Source organism: Caretta caretta, chromosome 28, assembly GCF_965140235.1.
Source record: "Caretta caretta isolate rCarCar2 chromosome 28, rCarCar1.hap1, whole genome shotgun sequence".
Taxonomy (NCBI): domain Eukaryota; kingdom Metazoa; phylum Chordata; order Testudines; family Cheloniidae; genus Caretta; species Caretta caretta.
The window spans coordinates 15,176,477-15,199,654 of NC_134233.1; the positions used below are offsets into that span (position 1 = coordinate 15,176,477).

The 23,178-nt window shown below is 62.5% G+C and overlaps 1 protein-coding gene across 2 annotated transcripts in view; it reads right to left on the reverse strand.

Annotated features, from left to right (window-relative positions):
- Positions 1–1,470: 1,470 nt before the first annotated feature.
- Positions 1,471–23,178, reverse strand: part of LOC125628593 (phosphoribosylformylglycinamidine synthase-like) — a 34,568-nt gene continuing 12,860 nt past the window's right edge. Inside the window, exons 11-30 of one of the 2 annotated variants that reach the window (XM_075123891.1) lie at positions 22,470–22,598; positions 22,018–22,091; positions 20,490–20,646; positions 20,298–20,359; positions 19,567–19,728; positions 17,848–17,964; positions 17,373–17,504; positions 15,778–16,008; positions 14,891–15,071; positions 14,297–14,380; positions 13,906–14,061; positions 13,506–13,625; positions 13,020–13,165; positions 11,770–11,980; positions 11,460–11,551; positions 11,242–11,356; positions 10,041–10,199; positions 9,783–9,935; positions 7,595–7,954; positions 1,471–5,570 (exon numbers count right to left, since the gene is read on the reverse strand). In XM_075123891.1, the coding sequence (XP_074979992.1) occupies positions 7,632–7,954; positions 9,783–9,935; positions 10,041–10,199; positions 11,242–11,356; positions 11,460–11,551; positions 11,770–11,980; positions 13,020–13,165; positions 13,506–13,625; positions 13,906–14,061; positions 14,297–14,380; positions 14,891–15,071; positions 15,778–16,008; positions 17,373–17,504; positions 17,848–17,964; positions 19,567–19,728; positions 20,298–20,359; positions 20,490–20,646; positions 22,018–22,091; positions 22,470–22,598 (2,804 nt within the window). In that variant the 3' untranslated portion in view covers positions 1,471–5,570; positions 7,595–7,631. Of the gene's footprint in view, positions 5,576–7,594; positions 7,955–9,782; positions 9,936–10,040; positions 10,200–11,241; positions 11,357–11,459; positions 11,552–11,769; positions 11,981–13,019; positions 13,166–13,505; positions 13,626–13,905; positions 14,062–14,296; positions 14,381–14,890; positions 15,072–15,777; positions 16,009–17,372; positions 17,505–17,847; positions 17,965–19,566; positions 19,729–20,297; positions 20,360–20,489; positions 20,647–22,017; positions 22,092–22,469; positions 22,599–23,178 lie in introns of both variants that reach the window. The other variant, XM_075123890.1, reaches the window with a different exon arrangement.

Below are 23,178 nucleotides of genomic sequence, written 5' to 3' on the forward strand. Positions count from 1 at the left end.
CCGAGCATGCGCGCGCACCGAGCATGCGCAGTCCCCATCGGCTGAAGCCACCGCCCTTCCCCCTGCCCGTCCTTGCCCTGAGGGTGGGGGGGGGGGCAGCAGCTGGAGGCAGGGTTCGCAGGGGGGGGGGGGCGCTGACAGAGGGTAAAACCCGGCCCAGGCGGGGGGGGCAGTCACTGTGGTGGGGCTGAGCCCCCCCCCCGTGTTGGCAATAATGGGGGAGGGGGGCAGAGGGGCTTTTTTATGACCCCTCCCCCAGAGGGCACCTCTCAGCCCGGGCTGCCCAGGGCGGGTGCTTCAAGGCCCGGGCCCCCCCCCCGGCCAGTCACTGCTGCCGCGCCCCTGGCTGCCGTCAGCGGCCGGGGGGCCCCGAACCCCCCCCAACGAGGGCCGCGCCCCGCGGTGGAGATGCGGCCACCTCTGGGGTGGGGGCCGCTATGGCTCCTGAACCACATCAGGCCCTTCTGTGACCCTGCTGCCCACCCCCGCTGCCTCGCCCAGGGCCCAGCGGCCCCCTCCCCCCGCCCCAGCTCGGGGGTGGCCAAGCCCTGCGTGGGAGCCACGGCTCAGCCCCCGGGGGCCGAATAAAGGGACTGGAGACAACCAGCACCGGGGTCTGTCCATTGCCCGGGCCCGGGCCCGGGCCTCCAGCTGTTAGGACAGGGCTCATTCAACCCGCCCCCCCCCCCGGGGCCCAGCACCCCCTGCTGCCCTGGGCCCCCTGCTCTGTGCAGCCCCAGCGCCCCCTGCTGGGCCCCCGCCCCGCTCCCTCCAGCCCAGCACCCCCTGGTGCCGTCTTGGGGCCAGCCCGGCCTCTCCCCCCACGCTGGCCCCGATTCCCTAACCTGGGAGAGGTTGAGGATGGCGGGAACCGGCCACTCCCGTGGCTCGCCTTGGGGCTGCCGATCGGGTCCTGCATGGCTGGTTCACAGCCCGGGGGTGATTTCCCTGGAGCTCTCCAGGACCCCCTCATGGGGCTCTGGCTCCATCCCAGGCCCAGAGCTACCCCGCATCTGCCCGGCCCGCCTGCTTTTAAACCCTTACTCCGCCCCTGCCATGACGGATAGGGCCAGCTGCACCCCACACGGCCGAGGAAGGGGAATCAATCTTGGCTGGCCAGTTCCTGCCAATCTAACCTGGGGGGAAATTGCTGGGGGATCACGTATGGTGATCAATTAGACCCACAGCATGTGAGCAAGGACCAGCCAACCCCAGGAAAAGATAACGGTGAATAACCGTACGGCCAGTGCAACCGCTTGGCTGACCAGTGCGACACCGTTCAGCGTTCCAGGATATCCATCCTTAACTGATCATGTCCCGTGTGGGGCCGTGCCTAAAGCTTTACTGAAGCCCCAGGATATTAGATTTACTGCACTCCCCTCAGCTGAAAAGCCAGTTACTTCCTCAAAGAAGGAAATCGGTTTAGTGTGGGACGATCATATGCAAGAACAATAAAGTCCAGACCAGTAATGTATATACACACGTGGTGCTTTAATCAGGCCAATTTCACAAAGCTGAAAACAATTATGAGCCAAAGCAGCTGGAAGGAAGAATTTAATCCCAAAAATGTCAGCCACAATCCTCCACTTGAGGAAGAAGGCTGTGCTTTTAAAACCAAACCAAACCATCTGGTTTAGAAAAGCGAAGACAGTGGTAAAAAAAATACAAAAAAAAAAAAAAAGGTAAGAAAGGGGAAGTTGATAGCAATGAATATAAATCAGAAGTTAGGAATTGTAGAAAACTGATAAGGGAAGACAAGGGACACAAGGAGAAGTCTGTGGCTAGCAGAGTTAAGGACAAAATATATTAGTGGGGGAAACAATCCTGACCAATGTATTAGCCCATTAGTAGATGGGACTGGTAGATTTATCAATAATAATGCAGAAAAGGCAGACATGTTCAATAAATATTCTTGTTCCATATTTGGGGGGGGGGGGGGTTGGAGATGAGCCAGTCTCATCATACAGTGGTGATAATACACTTTCCTTTCTAATAGCAACTCTGGAGGATGTTACAAAGAATTTACTGAAGTTAGACATTTTAAAAATCAGCAGGTCCAGATAACTTGCATCCAAGAGTTTTAAAAGAGCTGGCGGAAGGGCTCCTCGGACCATTACTGTTGATTTTCAATAGGTCTTGGCACACTGGGGAAGTTCCAAAAGTCTGGAAGAAAGCTGATGTGCCAATTTACAAAAGGATAAATGGGATGCCTTGGGTAATTTATAGGCCTCTCAGCCCAACATGGATCCCGGACAAGATAATGGAGTGGCTGATAGGGGACTCGATGAATAAAGTACTAAAGGAGGTCAATGTAATTAATGTCAATCAACATGGGTTTATGGAAAACAGATCCGTCAATCTAACTTGGTATCTTTTTTGCGGAGAGGACAAGTTTAGTTGAGAAAGGTAATAGCATTAGGACAATAGACAGACTTGTGTACAGTGTTTGAGAGGTGATTTTGCCTCTGCGTTTGGCCCTGGTGCGACCGCTGCTGGAATCCCGTGTACGGTTCTGGGCCCACGAGACAAGACGGATGTTGGTAAGTTGCAGAGGGGTCAGAGAAGAGCCACAGGAATGATGAAAGGCTCAGACACCCTGCCTGAGAGCGAGAGACTCAAAGAGGCTCAAGGAATGAGTTGATCACAGTCCATAAGTACCTACATGGGTGCCACGGTGGCAGGGGTCTGGTGCTCTGGAGCAGTCCCAGGGAGGACCCCTTCAGGATGCCAGCCTGCCCCCTTAGGGGCTCTCGCTGTCACGAAGGGAAGCCACTTGGCTTCACCACCTCCTGGGATCAAACCTCAGAGCCTTCAGCCCCCCAGCTGCTCAAATCCAGCTGGCATCCTGGAGAGGGGTGGCCATCCCTGGGCATTAGTTGCTAGGTATCAAGTATCCAGGCAATTAGAGCGACCATGATCTTCTCGGACTCCCATGGCCATGGGGCCCAGACCCCACACAGCCAGCCGCCTGTTACCCCTGTATCTCTGCAGACAGTGAATAACCTTTCCCCACCACCTTGCTATCCATGCACCACACAGGGGAAACTGAGGCACACACACTATTCATACAAAATATTATGGAAAATCCCCACTCCATCACAATAGGGAACAGATATTTAATAATGGGCTTCTCAATCTTGCAGGGAATGGTCTGACACCACCCAATGGCTGGCAGTTGAGACTGGACGAATTCAGACTGGAAAGAAGGCGTCAATTGTGAACAGTGGGAGTAATTAGCCATGAAAACAGTTTCCCAGCCGTCGGGGTGGATTCTCCATCCCTGGCCATTTTTCAAGCAAGACTGGATGTGATTCTAAAAGCTCTGCTCTGGGAAGGGGTTGGGGCCGATGGGCCGTTCTCCAGCCTGCGGGCTACTGGGGGTCAGACTAGACATTCACAATGGTCCCCTCTGGCCTTCGAAGCGCTGGAGCTATGAACGTCAACCTCTAGTCAACAGAGGAAGGACGTTAACTATTATCCGGTCACAAGGCGCAACTCCTGAAAGAGGGAGTAAAACTCCTTGCTCCGGGACCGGTAACCTCACATACCAATTCTTTGGCTATTCTGGGATAGAAATTACATTCCAAACTCATAGATATCAGGCCATGGTGTGTCACAGGGCTCAGCGGGAGGGGCACTGTTCTGTGGGCAGCGGGGGGTGCTCTCCCTTGGCAGTCTGCTACTCCCCAGAATCAACAGCATTTCAGGGGCAAAGAGTTAAAAACAGATGATGCAATCTCATCACACTTTCCATTCCACTGGTATCGCTGCAGCCTAAACGTTACCAAAGTTAGACATTTTTAAATCAGCAGCCCCACATAACTTGCAGCGAAGAGTTTCAAAAGAGCTGGCTGAGGAGCTCACTGGAGGTTAATGCTGATGGTCAACAGACCTTGCAGCACTGGGGAAGTTCCAGAAGAACACGAATGTTGTGCCAGTTTTTACAAAGGATAAACAGGATGACCGAGGTAGTTCGAGGCCTGTCAGTCTGACCTCAATCCCAGACAAGTTAATGGAGCGGCTGATTTAAAAATCAGATCTGCAGAGTCTGGCTTCGGTGGTGGGCGATGGAGAGTGCACCTGTCCCACCTGCCTAACCTGTGCTGGCACATCCCTCCCTTTCCACCGCCCGTCCCGCAGTATGTGACAACAATGCCCCAGCAGCATGACCTCCCTCCAGCCTCATTTTCTGCCTTGATTCAGATCCTGCCAGGCCAGGGCCTGTACCCAGCTCTGGGGTGCGGTCAGTGTGTGAGCACCCTGACTCGTTAGCCCTACGTGGGGGCGGAGAAGCGCAAGAATATCACAGAATTGATGACAAACGGCCCCTGATCCTTTGTAATTCAAAGTAAAGTCCTCGCGGGGCTAAACGTCTGTTGTGTGCGGCGTGTTTCCCACACACTTGGAATATTCTGTCCAGGGTGAGCAGTGTTCCAAGGAGATCACCATCTGGGGACGGTGCCACCCTGTGCCAGGAGCAGCAGCTAACCTGTGTTGGTGCCTGAGTGGCTTGGACCCCAGCCCTACCCTTCCCCTGGCTGTGCCTACTCCAGCCGGTGTCACTGGAGGTCAGGGAGCCCAGGGCCCCCATTGCTCTGAGCATTGGGAAATTCCCAGCCCAATGCACCACGGGGAAGGAGCTCCAGACCCCACTCCCCGTCCAAGGACAGCCCCCCATGGGCAGAGGGCTCCAGCCTCCTCCCAGGACAGAGGGCTGCAGCTCCCCGCCCCCGTGGGAGGGATTCCCAGCCACGTGCATGGACGCAATGGAGACATTTCCCAGCGGTCCCCATGCGGCAGGTTGCCAGCCATGACTTTCTGGGGCAGTTTTCCCCCCAGCTCTTCAGCACCCAGGCTGGGGAGTGGGCCCATGATGTGCACTCAGGGAGGGGGACTTTGATCAGGTGACATTGCGGTGGCCACAGGCTCAGAGATCTATTGGGAAATGGTTTTTCCTGCACCACCCTCAGCCAGCGAGTGGTGCCTGCTGGTTTTTACCAAGAAAAGGATCATAACTTTTCCCCTTGGGGCAGCTGTCTCCTCCCCTGCCCCTTAGAGCTGGATTTTCACCCCCTCCCAATCACCAAGGAATCGAAGCTGAGCCCCACTTACCGGGGCAGCATTTACAGGGGTCACTTTGACACTTATTTCTTTGCTAGGGGAACCAAAAAGTCCCAACAGCCAGTGACAAAATCACTAAATTGGCAGCACTGCGAGCGTTTAGCAGTCCCACTTCCTCCTTCCTGGTTTTATTTATATGGCAACAGAACCTTTTACCTGATTTAAATTTCTTTTGTAAGGTCCAACTCTGCTTGGCTTTGGGCAGTTCTCAATGCATCAGCTGTCATTGGCAGAGGAGTTTCTGATGCCTGTGATCTCAACCCAGGGATGTCTCCAGCTGGCCAGTCCCACCACTGAGGAGACCCAGCCTCAGCTCTGAGCTTTTCCACTCTCCCTTCCTAGGAGCCAAGGTCCAGTTGAAAAAAGAGTTTTTCCTTTGCACAAATTGACGAGCAGCAGCATCTCTGTGTCTCTTGTCCGAGCCGGGAATTAAATTCCATGGGAGCTTTCTGCTCTGCAAAGGAACGAATGACCAATCAGAGGGGTCAGGGCCACCTTCCGCTGTGACAAGAAGCAATGTGCTCCCCTCTGGATGCCGCTGAGAGCTCATGGCAGGCTGGGAAGGGAGGTTGGCGGAGTTCATTCCAGGGTGGGGAAAGAAAGGATCTGCCAGTATCCCGGTGCCCCAGGGAAGATCTGACCCCCCCAACACACATTATTACACCACGGATGTGCTGGAGATATGACAGCAAAAGGGACTGTGTGAATTGTCACGGGGGGGAATGAACCATCATCTATAGCAGTGGGGCTCAAACCAACCCTCGGAGTGCAACCCCCTCAATAAATTAAACACTTTTTAATACATTTGTGACGAAGTGGGACTGTTCTTAATGTTTCCTCTGAATAGTGTGGGGGTGCCTCAGTTTCCCCTAGGCAGTTAAGTATCTAGGGGGTGGGGTAAGGGTGTATGATCATTGCAGTGCCCTAGAGGGCATGTGTGTGCAGGAGTCTGGACACAGAGAATGGCCGACACCCTGTTTCCTGGCAACTAATGGCCTGGGCCCTTCCCCCCTGCAAGGTGAGAGCTGAAGGGTTGGAGAACAAAGGAATCAGGTGACCACCTGGCCCGGGAAAGGAACAAAGCCCAGAGGAGGAGGGGCTGGAGGGGTTTTCAGTTTGGGGCTGGCTGGGACATGGAGTGAAGTGCAGACGTGGTTGTCTGGCTCACTGCCCCCCAGAATGGACCCAGCTGAGGGGTCCCGTTCTCTGCACCTGCAAGCTCTGTTTTAGACCATGTTCCTGTCGTCTAATAAACCTTCTGTTTTACTGGCTGGCTGAGAGTCACGTCTGACTGCGAAGTTGGGGTGCAGGACCCTCTGGCTTCCCCAGGAGCCCCGCCTGAGCGGACTCGCTGTGGGAAGCGCACGGAGAGGCAGAGGATGCTGAATGCTCCGAGGTCAGACCCAGGAAGGTGGAAGCCGGGTGAGCTGTGTGTCCTGAAGACAGGCTGCTCACAGAAAGGCGACTGCCCCAGAGTCCTGACTGGCTTCATGGGGAGCAGTTCCAGAGCATCGCCCAGGGACTCCGTGACAACATTTAACACCAATATCAATGCTGGACGCAAAGCAGGGCTTGGGGGGGAGACTGACAGCTCACAACCCCCCATGTAATGACCTCGCGACACCCTGAGGGGTCCCGACCCTCAGTTTGAGAACCCCTGATCTACAGCGGCCTCCTCAACTCTGCCCCATCAGCCGTCCCCTCTGATTCACTCTCTTCCTCACCTCCAAGTCTCCCCCAGGCCTTTCAGATATCTGTGGCCTCTTTGTGGGGGTTCCACACCCCATTCCCTGGATCTGGTGTGGGGGCGCAGGTCCACCCTCTCCTCTGGGCTCCAGCCCCCCAGACCCATTAACCAGCAAGCAGGGGCTGCTCAGACAGCCGCTCCCCACTCACCAGGCCCACCACTAAACCCCACCAACTTCCTCTTGGGCCTGTCCTCACCCCCAGCCGCCCAGCTCAATTCCCCCAATGAACCCCTCCCCAGGTTCTCTCCAAACCTGCCTCTCCCACAACCCCCCCCCCCGACTTTATTCCCCACTGAACCCCTCACACCCCTGCTTTTGTTCCTCCTCAAGTCTGTCCCCAGTGGCCAGGAAGGGGAACTGCTGACAGGTCTCCAGGCTGGGGGTGGCTGGCCCTGTAGGGATCAGGGCTAAGGACCTTCTGGGAACAGTGTGGACCCGCCTCCTCTCATGTGACCCCGCCCCCATTCAAACTCTCTCACACAAACCCCGCCCCCTCTAACATGACCTCACCCCACATGCCCGGTGCACAGACAGTCACACTGCAGGAGGGGGCATTTTTAAGAGCGCACCGTCCAGCCCCCACCAGCATGACCTCATATGCACGGTGCGTAGGAGGTCACGGCGGAGGGGGCGGGGCCATGTGCTCCTGAAATAGCCCCGCCTCCCCAGTCGACACCGGATAAAACCAGGGCGGGTTTTGTGCCGGTCCCGGCCCGGGGACAAACCTTGGGATACGAGACCGGCTGGCGAGGGGCTCCGCAGTCAGGACTCCCCCTCGGGGTGCTCCAGGCACCACTCGCAGGCGTTCTGGAACATGCGCAGCCAGGGCGAGACCTTCATGGTGCGGCGCCAGTCGGGAGGCATCCAGGCCCACTGCCAGGGCAGGACGCAGCGCTCAGGGTGGGGCATCATGGCCAAATGGCGCCCGTCGGGCGAGCAGAGCCCGGCGATGCCCAGCGGGGAGCCGTTGGGGTTCAGGGGGTACTCCTGGGTGGGCTGGCCCTGGTCATCCACGTAGCGCAGCGGGGCCAAGCCCCCCGATGTCACTGCAGCCAGCACCTCGGGTGAGCGGAACCGCATCCGACCTGGGGCAGGAGAAAAGAAGGGGTGAGATGGGCAGAGAGCCCCAGCGGGACACCCCCCCACAACAGGCCCACCGCCTCCATACCCCGATGTTGCCTCGGGAGTGTGAAACCGCATGCGAGCTGGGGAGGGCGTGGGAGGGAGACAGATAAAGCCCCCCCGCACATTCTCTCACTGTCACGATGGCCAGCAGGGCAGGGAGTGGGGAGCCCAGTTGCTTGCCCTGTACAGCAACGGGGGTTCTCCCGGTTGTGCGGACCCCGACGTGCTCCACTTGAGCTGGGCAGGCCCTTCACGTGCTGAGGCGGGGGGATTTTCCTTAGCTGTGGCCAGCGCCTGCGCCCTTCTCCTCCTGCACCGGACCGAGGCCCTGAGCACAGAGCTCTCCAGTTCCTTCTCCTTGGCAAACAAAACACCCTCTGGGGGAAGGACCCGCGGGGGCGGGGAAGGAGAGCGGGGGGGACACACTCAGGAATCGCCCTCTCCAAGAGCTCCAGCTACTGTACGAGCCAGGGAACCAGACTCCAAAAGAGAGACACCCCGGAGCCGACCTGCCATAACCGTCCAGGGACGGGTGGAGCAGGCAGGTCGCAGCCTGAAATTCTACGAGGAGCTCGCTTCCCCTCTCCTACGTCTCGTTCTCTGCAGAGGGGACACTAAGGCTCATCAGACATCCAGAGAGTGGAGCTCTCTGGTGGCACGTGGCTTTGGCTAGAAGGCAGGTGTGCCGAAGCTGGAATATTTGGCAATCTTTTGGAAGCCACTGTGTGCCTCAGTTTCCCCTGTTTGCTGCTTTGTGACCCAGTGGGGTGGGAAAGGGCTGTTTGCTCTTGGGACCGGCTGAGGAACATAGGTGGGGGTGTCACCGAGCTGCAGGAGCCTTAGCCCCTGTATCAATGGAGCATCTCAGAAGATGAAGGCAAATACAATGGCCTGGACAGTGACACCAAGCTACCAACAACCCAGAGGGCGATGCACCCCTCCACCTCTCCTCGGGGAGGCTACACAGCATTTCCCCAGCCGGAGAACAAAGGACGGGACAGGTTGGGGGTGGGGAAATAAGAGTCGGGGGCTGGAAGGAGTCGGGGCTCTCAGCTGGAGCCAGACAGAGAGACAGACGGAGCTTGAGCCCAGGGGTTCACCACAGCATGGCTGGGCTCTGGGCTAACCAGGATGGACGATGCTTTAACTTCAGTGCTCGATGCTACCTGGAGGCCTGCAACCCCGCTGGCTCCTCGCTGACCCCTCTGCAATCGACTCAGGCCTTCTTGAGCTGAGGGCACCAGAACTGGATGCCAGGATCCCAGCAATGGTCGCACCAGAGTCCAATCCAGAGGCACCTCTCTCGAGGTGCCCCCCGTTTGCTGAAGGGGACCCCAATGCTCGGCCACTGACGGTTAAGCACGAACAATTTACCCTCCCCCACCCCCACCACGTCGGCTGGAGGACCCGTCTCCGACCACGGGTGCTGCAAAGGAACCGGAGAGATGGTCGGGCCGCACCATGCTCCACGCTCTTGGGGAGCAGCTTGAGGGGGAGAAGGGGGCAGGTACGGCCCAGCGGAGCCTGCTGGGGAAAAGCCTTCCCGTCTCAGGCGCACGGACACCTCGAGAGCAACACACACAGGACCATGGCTCGACGGAGAGACACACCCGACGGGGGGGGAGTCCAGGGCAAGGACCCCTCCCACCATATTAGGGAAGGACCCCCCAGCCACTCCTCTGGGGTAGGACGCAGAGGCTGGTTATACAGGGACCCCTCACCCAGCGCTGGGGTGGGGCGTGGAGCTGTGTATACGGGACGGAGCGAGCAGCCCCCCAGAGCTGTTACCTTCTCCGTGAGCCACCCAGATTCCCAGGGTGGAGCCAGCCATGCCCCGCAGCATCACCGCTGGGCTCTGCTCGACGGCCAGCGCCACGAAACGCGACTCGAACCGGCCCGAATCGTTGGGGGCCAGCAGCACCCCGGGACGGACGGCCCCACCTGCGGACAGACAGGCTGAGTGAGCCCTGCCCTAGACTCCCCCACCCAGACACCTCCCCAAACCCTCCAGCCCACCGACAGGCCCCTCCCCCCAGCCCCACTCACCCGGGGGGTCGCTCGTGGGGCTCTCGCCCCCCACCCAGCCCAGCAGCGCCATCAGCTGGCAGCCGTTGCAGACACCCAGGCTGAACGTGTCCCTGCGCCGGTGAAAGGCCTCAAACTGGGCTCGCGCCCGGGGGTTGAAGGTCACCGAAGCTGCCCAGCCTGGGGACAAAAAGGCACACTGGGGGTCAATCACCTGGGGGGAATGGGGCGCGGGGCCTTTCCCTTCTAGGGGCCACTGGCTCCAACCTGGCCCCCGACGGGGACTGGCTGGCTCAGAGGGGTGGGGAACGGGGCTCGGAGCCTGTCCCTTCTAGGGGGTGCCGGCTTCCAGCTAGCCCCAGGGTGGGGACACGCTGGTGTGACGAAGTGGGACTGTTCTTAATGTTTCCTCTGAATAGTGTGGGGGTGCCTCAGTTTCCCCATGGCAGTTCTTAAGTATCTAGGGGGTGGAGTAAGGGTGTATGATCACTGCAGAGCCCTAGAGGGCAGGTGTGTGCAGGAGTCTGGACACAGAGAATGGCCGACACCCTGTTTCCTGGCCACTGATGGCCTGGGCCCTTCCCCCCCTGCAAGGTGAGAGCTGAAGGGTTGGAGAACAAAGGAATCCGGTGACCACCTGGCCCGGGAAAGGAACAAAGCCCAGAGGAGGAGGGGCTGGAGGCAGTTTCAGTTTGGGGCTGGCTGGGACATGGAGTGAAGTGCAGACGTGGTTGTCTGGCTCACTGCCCCCCAGAATGGACCCAGCTGAGGGGTCCCGTTCTCTGCACCTGCAAGCTCTGTTTTAGACCATGTTCCTGTCGTCTAATAAACCTTCTGTTTTACTGGCTGGCTGAGAGTCACGTCTGACTGCGGAGTTGGGGTGCAGGACCCTCTGGCTTCCCCAGGACCCCGCCTGGGCGGACTCGCTGGGAGGAAGCGCACGGAGGGGCAGAGGAGGCTGAATGCTCCGAGGTCAGACCCAGGAAGGCGGAAGCCGGGTGAGCTGTGTGTCCTGCAGACAGGCTGCTCACAGAAAGGCGACTGCCCCAGAGTCCTGCCTGGCTTCATGGGGAGCAGTTCCAGAGCATCGCCCAGGGACTCCGTGACAGCTGGCTGGGCGGGGGGCGAGGGGAGTGGACACGCTGGGTCGGGAGGTGAGGGGGGCACTGGCTGGGTCGGGAGGTGAGGGGGGCACTGGCTGGCTCCCGGGCAGGGGTCTCACCTTTGGCAGACCCTAGGACGTCCGCGTAGCTGAAGCCCCCCACGAAGACCAGGCCCCGGAACGACTCCAGAGTCACCTCCCCTACGTACAGGTCCTGCATGGTCACGTCCCAGGCCTGGGGAGAGAGGGGGGGTGGGGCCGAGGGGTTAGAGTCGGGGGGGGGGGGGGGGGGGGGGGGCAGGACGCCAGGGGTCGGAGTGGGGGTGGGGAGGTCTCACCTGGAACCCCGCCATGATGAAGGCTGCCACCATCTCGCGGTCCCCGTTGCTGCCCTCCTCACGCAGGATGGCCACGCGCGGGCCCGGCTGGGCTGGGGGCAAAGGTGGGGTTAGAGACCAGGGCCTGCTGGGCTCAGTGCACCCCCACTGGCAGAGACCCCCCCTCCCGCCACGGGGACCTGGGGACACCCCCGCCCACACACCCCTCCCTCCCAGAGAGCTCCTTTCTCCACAGCGATCTGGGGACACCCCTCCCACACACCCCTCCTCCCCCCAGTGAGCCCCTCCCCCCCGGGGCCCCGGCCCTCACCCATCTGGCACAGCAGCGGGGGCGCAATCTTGGGGTCGAAGGTCAGGGTGAAGCTGGGGCCCTGGCGCTGTGCCAGCCCCCTCTCCTCCTGCTCCACGCAGTGGGGTGACGCTTGCAGCCGCTCCAGCTGGATACTCGTGGCCTCCCAGAGGGCGCGCAGGTCCCCCACGGGCCACACCAGCTCCTCCTGCCCGTTCACCCGCAGCCGCACCTAGGGGGCACGCAGGGGGTGGGCCGGGGGACTGCAGCACTGGTGCCCCGCACTCCCGACCCACAGCCCCTGCTAGCCCAGCCCTGGGCTCCCCCCCAGCTCTGCCGGGTGCCCCTCACTCCCGACCCGCAGCCCCTGCAAGCCCAGCCCTGGGCTCCCCCCCAGCTCTGCCGGGTGCCCCTCGCTCCCGACCCACAGCCCCTGCTAGCCCAGCTCTGCCGGGTGCCCCTCACTCCCGACCCGCAGCCCCTGCAAGCCCAGCCCTGGGCTCCCCCCCAGCTCTGCCGGGTGCCCCTCGCTCCCGACCCACAGCCCCTGCTAGCCCAGCTCTGCCGGGTGCCCCTCACTCCCGACCCGCAGCCCCTGCTAGCCCAGCCCTGGGCTCCCCCCAGCTCTGCCGGGTGCCCCTCACTCCCGACCCGCAGCCCCTGCTAGCCCAGCCCTGGGCTCCCCCCAGCTCTGCCGGGTGCCCCTCACTCCCGACCCGCAGCCCCTGCTAGCCCAGCTCTGCCGGGTGCCCCTCACTCCCGACCCGCAGCCCCTGCTAGCCCAGCCCTGGGCTCCCCCCAGCTCTGCCGGGTGCCCCTCACTCCCGACCCGCAGCCCCTGCTAGCCCAGCTCTGCCGGGTGCCCCTCACTCCCGACCCGCAGCCCCTGCTAGCCCAGCCCTGGGCTCCCCCCCAGCTCTGCCGGGTGCCCCTCACTCCCGACCCGCAGCCCCTGCTAGCCCAGCCCTGGGCTCCCCCCCAGCTCTGCCGGGTGCCCCTCACTCCCGACCCGCAGCCCCTGCTAGCCCAGCCCTGGGCTCCCCCCCAGCTCTGCCGGGTGCCCCTCACTCCCGACCCGCAGCCCCTGCAAGCCCAGCCCTGGGCTCCCCCCCAGCTCTGCCGGGTGCCCCTCGCTCCCGACCCACAGCCCCTGCTAGCCCAGCTCTGCCGGGTGCCCCTCACTCCCGACCCGCAGCCCCTGCTAGCCCAGCCCTGGGCTCCCCCCCAGCTCTGCCGGGTGCCCCTCACTCCCGACCCGCAGCCCCACTCACCATGGACTGGGGGCCCAGGGGTCCCGTGTGCCCGATGGGCAGGCATCGCACTCCAGCCTCCTCGTACCGTCTGCAGACGTCTCCTGCCACAGCGCTGGGCACCTCCAGCACCAGGCCCAGCTCCTCGGCAAACAGCACCTCCAGGGCTGGGGGGGGAGGGGAGTCAGCTTGGGGGGGAGAACTGGGGGATCGGGGGGGCGGGGGGGCTCGTGTGAGGTGGTCGGTGAGGTTGGCCTTGTGGGGGAGGGGTCCAGGCTCTCACTACTGGGCTACGGGAGGGCTCAGGACAGAGGTTTGGGGAGGGGTTATGGGACAGGATCCCCCATTCGCCGCCGGGCTGTGGGGTTCAGGGCGGGGATTTGGGGAGGGGGTTTGTGGTGGGGTTTTCCATTCACCGCTGGGCTCTGGGGCTCGGGACACGGGTTCGGGGCGAAGTCCCCCATTTACCCCCAGGTTGTGGGGTTCGGGGCAGGGCCCCCCACTCACCGCTGGCCCCCGGTGCCACCAGCTCGGCCTGCAGCCCACAGTTCCCGGCGAAGGCCATCTCCAGCAGGCAGGTCACCAGCCCCCCGTCACTCACGTCATGCCCTGCGCTCACCACCGACTCTGGGGGGACAGCACCGGGTGGGACAGGTCCCCCCCAGCATCCCAGCTCCCCCCCAGCCCCAAGGGGCACCCAGGCCAGCTTCACTCCACCCCCCAGCCCCGCCCCTCAGACCCTGGGGGTGCCCACATCAGCTCCCCGCCCAGCCCCGAGGGGCACCCAGGCCAGCTTCACTCCACTCCTGGGGGTGCCCACATCCAGCTCCTCCCCCAGCCCCCCTCACACCTCCCCCAGAGCAGGGCTCATCCCCCCCAGCAGGGACGGACAGACGGACGGACACACCTTGCAGCAATTGCTGGGTGACGCGGAAGCAGGCTGCCAGGCTGTCCGGGTTCTCCAGGTCTGGGCAGCGATCCCCCAGCTGGGCGTAGCACTGTGCCAGGGCACTGCCCCCCAGCCGGTGCTGCTCGGGGCACAGCTCCACGTACAGTAGGGCCCCTGCAGGGCAAGAAAGATGGGGTCAGAGCCAGACACCAGGGTCCCCGAGCCAGCCAGTCCCTGGCCTGTGGCACATCAGAGCCAGCGCCCCCGAGAGGGGAAAGGCCCCATGCCCCACCCCTCTGAGCCAGCCAGTCCGTGCCCTGGGGCCAGATGGGAGCTGGTGCCCCCTAAAAGGGAAAGAGCCTGTGCCCCATTCCCCACTCCCCTGAGCCAACCAGGCCCCGCCCCTCACCTTTGCCATCGGGACACTTGAGGTCAGGTGTGACGGTGGCCGTGATGTCCGGACACACGGCGTAGGCGGAGACGACCAAGGTCCCTGTGGGGAGATGGGATGGGGTCAGTGGGGAGTCCAGCTAGCCTAGGGGGGTGGGGAAGCGGGGGAAAGAGCCAGTCTGGGGGGCCAGGATAGCTTGGAAGGCCGGGATTGGGGACTCCCGGGGGCCAGAAAGCCAGGGCACCTGCAGGGGATGAATTGGGGACCCTTTACGGGGTGGATAGGGGAGTGAGGACTGGCTGCAGTGGCGGCAGAGGGGGCATGGGGCAGTAGCTTTGGGGATGGACATGGGGCGGCCCTGGTGTGCACACCCCTCTAACAGAGGAGGTTTGTGGGAGATGAGGCATCTGGTGGTGTGCCTCAGTTTCCCTATGGACAGATGCCCGGCCTGCTGAGCGTAGCTGGCATGGGACGAGGGAGGGTGGAGGCCTGTCAGAGGGGGACCCGGGGACTCATGGGGGCTGGAGACAGCGGAGCGAGGGGGCCCACAGAATCTGGGATGGGGGGCTGCTGGGGCAGGGCGAAGGGGCAGAGCCCACCCCCCACACTCACCGGGCGCCATGACGATGTCCGTGCCCACGCGGGCCGCCATGCTGAGCGAGTCCTTGCCCCCGTCCACGGCCACCCCCAGCTGGGCCATGACGGCGCACATGGCCCTACAGGCGTCCACCAGCGCCGCGCCCTCGCCCGCCTGCTTGGCCGCCCACATCCAGTTCCCGCTGCACTTCACGTCCTGGGGGGAGAGAGGGGTCAGCCACGGGGCCCCGGCCAGCCCCATGCCTCCTGCACTGCCCCATAGCCCCCCCACACCGCCCCACAGCCCCCACATCCAGTTCCCGCTGCACTTCACGTCCTGGGGGGAGAGGGGGGTCAGCCATTGGGCCCCCATACAGCCCCATGCCCCCTCCCCCCCCACTGCCCCATGGCCGCCCCACAGCCCCCACAACCAGTGCCCACTGCATTTCACATCCTGGGGACAGAGAGGGGTCAGCCGTGGTCCGCTGACAGCCCCACAACCACCCCACTGCACCACAGCCCCCCCAGTTCCTGCTGCACTTCACGTCCCAGAGGGGAAGGGGGGAGAGAATCAGCCACATGAGCCCACAACCCCATACCCCCCGCCCCCAGCCAGGTCCAGTTGCACTTCATATCCTGGGAAGAAAGTGGGGTGAGACACGGGACCCCCATACAGCCCCAATCCCCCCCCACACACATGCAGCCCCATGGGCCCCCTCCACCTCCAATACCCACTGCACTTCACATCCGGGGGGAGGGGGGGTCAAGAGGAGGAGGATTAGCCATGGGGGGAAAATGTCAGACACAGACAAGCCCTTCCCCACTCAGCCCCCCCCAGCCTGTCCCCTCCCCAAGCAGACCCCCCCCAGCACCCCAAACTCCCCTCCCCAAGCAGACCCCCCATGGCTCACAGGGCGACTCACCCGCAGGTCGGTGACGCGGGCAAAGACCAGGTTGGTGAGCGCCTCACCCACGGCCAGCCGGGCCCCCGCGCCCGGGTCGATCAGTCCCTTGATTGGCTGCTCCCCGAGGGCCGTGGCTGCCCCCACCGTCTCAAAGGGGGACAGAGCCACCACAGCAACGTCGGCCAAGGGGGTGTGCAGGGGACCCACGCACTGCTGCTGGGCCACCAGCCCCGTCACCGACCGGTCCACCTGCCACAGGGACACACAGCTCAGGGCAACAGTACCCCTCTGGGGTGAGGTGGGGGAGCAGAGAGCTGGGGCTAGGGGTCAGGGGGCATTTTCCCCTACAGGACAACGACAGAGACGTGGGGTCAGGGGGTGCAGGAGACTTTCCCCTTCGGGAGGGCAGACACACAGGATCAGGAGGTGTGGGGATATGGCCACTCAGGGGGCAGAGATACAGTGCCAGGGGGCATGAGGCACTCACCCTCTGGCATGGGAGGGCAGAGGCAGGGTGTGATGTTATTGACATAATCTGTAACCGTATAGATCACTGTTGCAACCACTGTTCTATATGGACAGCAAATATTGTACAGAGATTGTCGTGTAAGGTGTCTACGGGAAGGCGATGGTTGGCTGGGCAGGATAATGCTGTCTGTGTGTGTGTATCATTTTTGTAGTTGAAGTTATGAATATTGGCTCTGTCCTGTCTGTAGTTCAAACTTGTGCTGTGCTTCTGGGGGACACCCCAGACAGTTTGGGGTCAGCTCGGCCTAGCCTGCTGGACGGCCCATTAAGGACCATCAGAGATACAACTGACCCATTGAGAGAAGGCAGACACGCCTGGGGACTCAGCCAGGCAGGCAGGGACCTGCCTATGGACCGACCCCTGAGGTGTTTCCAGGCCATGGGCTGGACAGCTTGTCTTTGGGACAAAGAAAGAGACCACACGGCAAGAGACTATGAAGAGCTGCTGCTGCTCCCCCATCTGGTCTTCAATCCTGCTTCTGACCTCTGGAGGACCCCTCCCGGCTGGGGATGTTCTCCAGAGACGGGATTTGAACCTGCAGCTTATTCCACCCCTGCTACAAGCCTGAACCAAGAACTTGGCCATGACTGGATGGAACTGAGTCCATGTAACCAATTCTGGCTCTCATCTCTATCTTGTTTCCTTTTATGAATGAACCTTTAGATTTTAGATTCTAAAGGATTGGCCACAGTGTGATTTGTGGGTAAGATCTGATTTGTAGATTGACCGGGGTCTGGGGCTTGGTCCTTTGGGACCGAGGGAACCTTTTTTCTTTTACTGGGGTATTGGTTTTCATAACCATCTGTCCCCATGACGAGTGGCACTGGTGGGGATACTGGGAAACTGGAGTGTCTAAGGGAATTGCTAGTGTGACTTGTGGTTAGCCGGTGGGGTAAAACCAAAGTCCTCTCTGGCTGGCTGGTTGTCTTTGCCTTGGTGTGCCCAGAAACCCCAGCCTGGGGCTGTAACTGCCCAGCTAAGCAATTTGCCCTGAATTGGCACTCCCGCCCGAACCAGCATCATTCCACAGGGTTGGGGGCACTACCCTCTGAATCGTCACGAGCTCACTTGGGCCACACGGTACCTTGTTGGTCAGGTAGCGTTTGCTGGCCACGGCCGGCAGCCGCAGGACCCGCTCCAGGGCGTCCCTCACCCTCAGCCCAGGGGGCAGGCACAGGCGGTGGAGGGCTGGGCTGCTGTGGGACAAGACGAATTCCTGGAGAAAAGATGGGACATTCATGAGTTAATCCAGCAGGGGACGCTGTGGGGAGCAAGCGGGGGGCACTGTCTATGGGGAAAGCTCCCGACTACTCCAGCCCTGGCCTCTCGCAGCAGGGAACGCCGTGGGGGGACAGGGTGGGGGCACTGTCTATGGGGGGAGCTCCCCGCTACTCCGGCCCCGGCCTCTCCCAGAAGGGGGCGCCGTAGGGGAGAGGCTGGGGGTGCCGTCTGTTGAGGGAGCTGCTGGCTCCTTCAGCCCGGCCTCTCCCAGATGGGGCGCCGTGGGGGGGCAGTCTGGGGGGATCTGTGGGTGCGACCCCAGGCCCCCCCCCCCGTACCTTTTGTGGCATCTTGCCCAGCACCCACTCCAGCTGCAGGTCGACCGGCATCTTCTTCCCACTGGGCTTCACTCCCACGTCCGTCACTGGGGCCTCCAGGTCGTCCACCAGCACAATCTGAGGGGGGGTAACCCATGGAGGGGTGTCAGTGACGAGTCACAGCCCCCCGAATCTATGCCCCGGTGCGCTGGGGTGTGGAGGGCCAGGGGGCCCAGCGGTTAGCACCCCACCCTCCAGCCCCGCAGAGATGCCTGCTTCCTGCCCCTGGGCTGGGCGTTTGGGCTTCGCCCAAGGGGCTGGAATGAGAGGCTGGGGCGGGGCCGGGGCAGCTGCCTGGCCAAGGGTTCTCCAACCGGAGGGGACACCCTGGGGAAGGCGGCCCGCCCCACTGCCAGCCCCCTCTTACCCCAACCAGCCCATGCCCACCCCACCCTCTCCAGTGTCGGCACCCCCTTCTCCCCACCTCCAGGCCCCATCTCTGCTACCAGGGTCCCCATCCCAGCCTTTGTGCTACACCCCCCTTTCCTCTCCACAGAGCCCCCCAGTGCCCCTCCCCAGTCCCAGCCAACCCCCCCCGGCACCGCTCCAGAGACCCAGCCCCGCACGCCTAGAGACCCATCCTCACCCCCACGCCCCTGGCTCAAACCCCGCATGCACAAATCCCCCAATGACCCAGGGCCCCACGATTAGTCCCCGCCCACTGAGCCCTGATGCCCTGTCTCCCCATGTGAGCCACTCCCCACGTATGAGCCCTACCACCCTACCCCTGCAGTCCGAGCACCTCCCCCCCCACGAACCCCATCAGGCCTAGCCACCCGTGCCCTGCTGCCCCACAGAACCGACACCCCTCCAGTAGCCTGTGTGTCCTGTCTGCCCGGTGCAAGCCCCCCCTCCCTGGGGCTCAGCCCACCCTATCCCCCAAGAGTCCTGGCCCCACCTCTTCCACGGCCCCAACCCCCTCCCACCAGTGCCAGTCCAGGCCCTGCTTCCCCCCACACTCCTGGACTCAGGCCTCCCCCCGCTTCCCCACACATGAATCCCAATGATCCCCCAGGCTCAGCTCACACCAGGCCGCCCCTCCCCCAGACTCAAGTCCTGGACCCGGGCCCCATGGAGTGGGGAGTATTAACCTGGTAACGGTGCATGGGAGTTTTACTAGCTTACTGTCTTCTGCTAACCCGGGGCGTGCCTCCGTTTCCCTGGGGTGCTGCACCAATACGAGATGGGGATGGGAAAGAAGTGGGGGACTTCCCCGAGGGACGACACTGGACGGCCAGCAGGTAAAGGCTGGCGGCTGCCCTTCGTAACCTGAGCCCAGGCGACCTCTTCTGCCCGGGGAACTGGACAGAGGCTGGAGGAGGGGCCGGAGGGGAGGCTGGGTGAGGCAGCAGGAAGGGGAGTGAGGTTAGGTGGTGGGAGGCCCAGAACCCAGGTCTGTACCTACAAGCTCTGGCTTGGGCTGTGATCCTGTCGGCTAATAAACCTTCTGTGTTCCTGGCTGGCTGAGAGGCAGGGTGAATGGCAGGAAGTGGGGGGTGCAGGGCCCTGACTGCCCCACACTCCGTGACACTCCCACACGCCAGTCCCCCCTCAGCTGCCTGTCCCTAGGCTCAAGCCATCATCACATGCAGCTCCCGGCTGCCCGTCCCTCGGCCCGGTGCCCCCAGCCGCCCCACCAGCCACAGCCCCGGCCCGGCTCCCCCACACCGGCGCCCGTACCCGTCCGTCCCCGGCGATGGTGCCCACGACGTTCACGGGGCAGCGTTCGCGCTGGCCCAGGCGTTGCAGCAGCGCGGCATCGGTGGGGCGCAGCAGGAGGGCGTTGGACTCCTGGTACTCGGCCCCCCAGATCTCCAGCACGCTCAGCGTGGGGTCACCCAGCTGGGAGGTACATGGGTGTCAGGGAGGGGAGGAGGTTGGAGGCCTGGCGCAGGGTCCCACACACCCAGAAGGGGCCAGAGGGGGAGGGATGTGGGGGGTCCCACATACTCAGGAGTGATGGACAGGGGTGGGGTCAGGGGCTGGGAGCAGTCCTATGGTGAGGTCGGGGGCTGGGGGGAAATCAGGGGTCCCACACACCCTGGAGCCGCCAGCTGGGGGCCGGGAGCATCCCTGCTTGGCAGCCCCACACCACAGCACTGCTGAGGGCAGGGTTGCAGTCAGCCTCATGGGGGTGAGTCGAATATTGAACTGAATATTGGGGATGGGGGGGCTACGGCTGGGCCCAGCCTCAGAGAGGGGAGACTCCTGGTACTTTGCGGGGGGTTGTAGCCTCACCCCTACTATGGAGTGGGGGAGCCATGGGGTCATGCCCAGCTACCCTGAAGCTGGGACAGGCCCACACACCTGGGAGTGGCTGGTATGACGGGGCAGGCTGGGAGGGGAGGGGGTCCCCACACACCTGGGAGCAGTTGGCGTGGGGGGCAGAGGGGTAGGGGGTCCCCACACACCTGGAAACGGCTGGCGTAGATCACAGCCCCGGCTGGGTCACTCAGCTCCTTCAGCACGTTCCCTGGAGGGCGAGACAGGAAGAGTCACCCACTGCTGGGGCACTGGGCCCCCCCACTATGCCCCACCCAGGCACTGATCCCCCACCCCACCACCCTGGAACCACTGCCCCCCCCGGCCCTGCCCCCCCTCACCATTGCCCCCAGCCCCCTGGTCGTGGAGGCTGCAGATGGGGTTGGCCTTCCCTGTCTCCACGCAGCCCCGCAGCACCCGGTTCATCTTCTGCTCCATCTCAGGGTCCCCCCGCTGCACCGCCCCGAAATCCAGGTTGCTGGCGTTGTCACCCTGCACCTGACGGGAGATGGGGGGGGGGAGGTCACCTGACACAAATCTTCTGATACAGCCTTGTGACGAAGTGGGACTGTTCTTAATGTTTCCTCTGAATAGTGTGGGGGTGCCTCAGTTTCCCCTAGGCAGTTCTTAAGTATCTCGGGGGTGGGGTAAGGGTGTATGATCACTGCAGAGCCCTAGAGGGCAGGTGTGGGCAGGGGTCTGGACACAGAGAATGGCCGACACCCTGTTTCCTGGCAACTGATGGCCTGGGCCCTTCCCCCCTGCAAGGTGAGAGCTAAAGGGTTGGAGAACAAAGGAACCTGGTGACCCCCTGGCCCGGGAAAGGGACAAAGCCCAGAGCAGGGGGGGCTGGAGGGTTTTTCAGTGTGGGGCTGGCTGGGACATGGAGTGAAGGGCAGACGTGGTTGTCTGGCTCACTGCCCCCAAAATGGACCCAGCTGAGGGGTCCCGTTCTCTGCACCTGCAAGCTCTGTGTTAGACCATGTTCCTGTCGTCTAATAAACCTTCTGTTTTACTGGCTGGCTGAGAGTCACGTCTGACTGCGGAGTTGGGGTGCAGGACCCTCTGGCTTCCCCAGGACCCCGCCTGGGCGGACTCGCTGGGAGGAAGCGCACGGAGGGGCAGAGGAGGCTGAATGCTCCAAGGTCAGACCCAGGAAGGTGGAGCCGGGTGAGCTGTGTGTCCTGAAGACAGGCTGCTCACAGAAAGGCGACTGCCCCAGAGTCCTGACTGGCTTCATGGGGAGCAGTTCCAGAGCATCGCCCAGGGACTCCGTGACAAGCCTCAACCCCCACAAGCCTAATCCTCCCAGCAGCACCCCAAATCCAGCTCGCCGGTATTGTCCCCCTGCTTCTGGGGGGGACAGGGCTCAATCGAACACAGCCCCAATGCCCCTGCTCTCAGGCTGGGGGAAGCATGTGGGGGCACTGTCCAGGCAGTGCTGGACACAGAGGACTGTGGGCCTCGTTGGGAAGTGAGTTGGGGGCATCCTGGGGGTCACATAGAGATAGGAGGCCGGGGAGGCCCCACTACAGACATGGTGAGTGAAGACTGCGTGGGCCCCACTGTTGGAGGGGGTATGTGGCAGGGTGGGGGTAACACAGGGCCAGAGCTGAGGGGGGCAGGCCCCACTGTGGGAGGGGGCCAAGTAGGCTGCACTGTGGCTTGTGGGGGGGGTGACAAGGGGGCAGGGCTGTATGGGGGCAGTGGGCGGGTGTCCCTGGGGGGTAAAATAGGGGGAGTCATGTCAGGGATGTAAGTCGAGCAGTATGGGCAGTGGGTGGGGGTGGGGCTCTACTGACCCTCCATCCCCCCAGCGCCCATAGGGAAACCCCCCGTCCCTGCCCCCCAGGTCACCTCCTCACTCACCTGGATGGAGGAGGCTGAACTCCCCCCAACTCCGATCCGGTACACAGGGCCCCCCACTTTCACCACCTGCATCCCTGGAGGGAGAGCGAACAGTAAGACCCCACAAAACCCACCCCAGCCCCATGGCAAGGCGCTGCCTCTCCCTCACCCCCCTTCGCAAAGAGGGGGAAGCCCTGGGGCCAGACGGCTGCTCCCAGTCAACATGGGGTCTGGGTAGGGTGACCAGACAGCAAGTGTGAAAAATTGGGACGGGGCTGAGGGGTAATAGGAGCCTATATAAGAAAAAGCTCCCAAAAATCAGGACGGTCCCTAGAAAATCGGGACATCTGGTCACCCTAGATCTGGGGGAGGCAGGGCAGGGAGGTTCTTAGGCTGTGGGGGAACTGCACTATGTGGGGGGAGGGGGCAGAGAGGGTTTGCTAGGGAGTGGCACGGAGTGGGGGGGTACTTACCAGGCTTGGGGGGCTCCTTGTGCACGTGAATGTCCTCCATGGCGCCGATCCCCCCGCTGAACATGATGGGCTTGATCCATTCGCGCCGCTGCCCGTTGGGGAGCCGCTGGCCGAAGGAACGGGCGAACCCTGCCCGAGATTGGCGGGGGGCGGGGGTTAGAGCAGAGACACCCCCCCCCGCCTCTCCCCACTGGGCACCACAGCCCTTTAGTGCTTGGCATTTCTCCTGCTCAGGTTGTTATATCCCCCCCACCAGAGCAAGACGCATCCCCTTCCTCCGCTGCCCAGTGTTCCCCAAGGCCGCCCTAGAGCCGGATGCGTCCCCCCTGCCAGGCGCTCCCCAACCCCACCCCAGATCCAGGCACATCCTGTCGCGGAGTGTGGGGGAGTCCAGGCCCTGCACCCCTCTTCCTGGGATCCACTGAGACTCTCAGCCAGCCAGTAAAACAGAAGGTTTATTGGACAACAGGAACACAGTCCACAACAGAGCTTGTGGGTACAACCAGGACCCCTCAATCACGTCCTTCTGGGGGAGCAGGGAGCTTAGACCCCAGCCCTGGGGTTCCCTGTGTTCCTCTCCCCAGCCTCCCCAACTGCCAACTAAACCCACCCAGCAGGTTCCCTGCTGCAGCCTCTGTTCACATTCCTGGGCAGAGGTGTTACCTCCCCCTCCCCCTCCTGGCTCAGGTGACAGGCTCTCAGGTCTCCC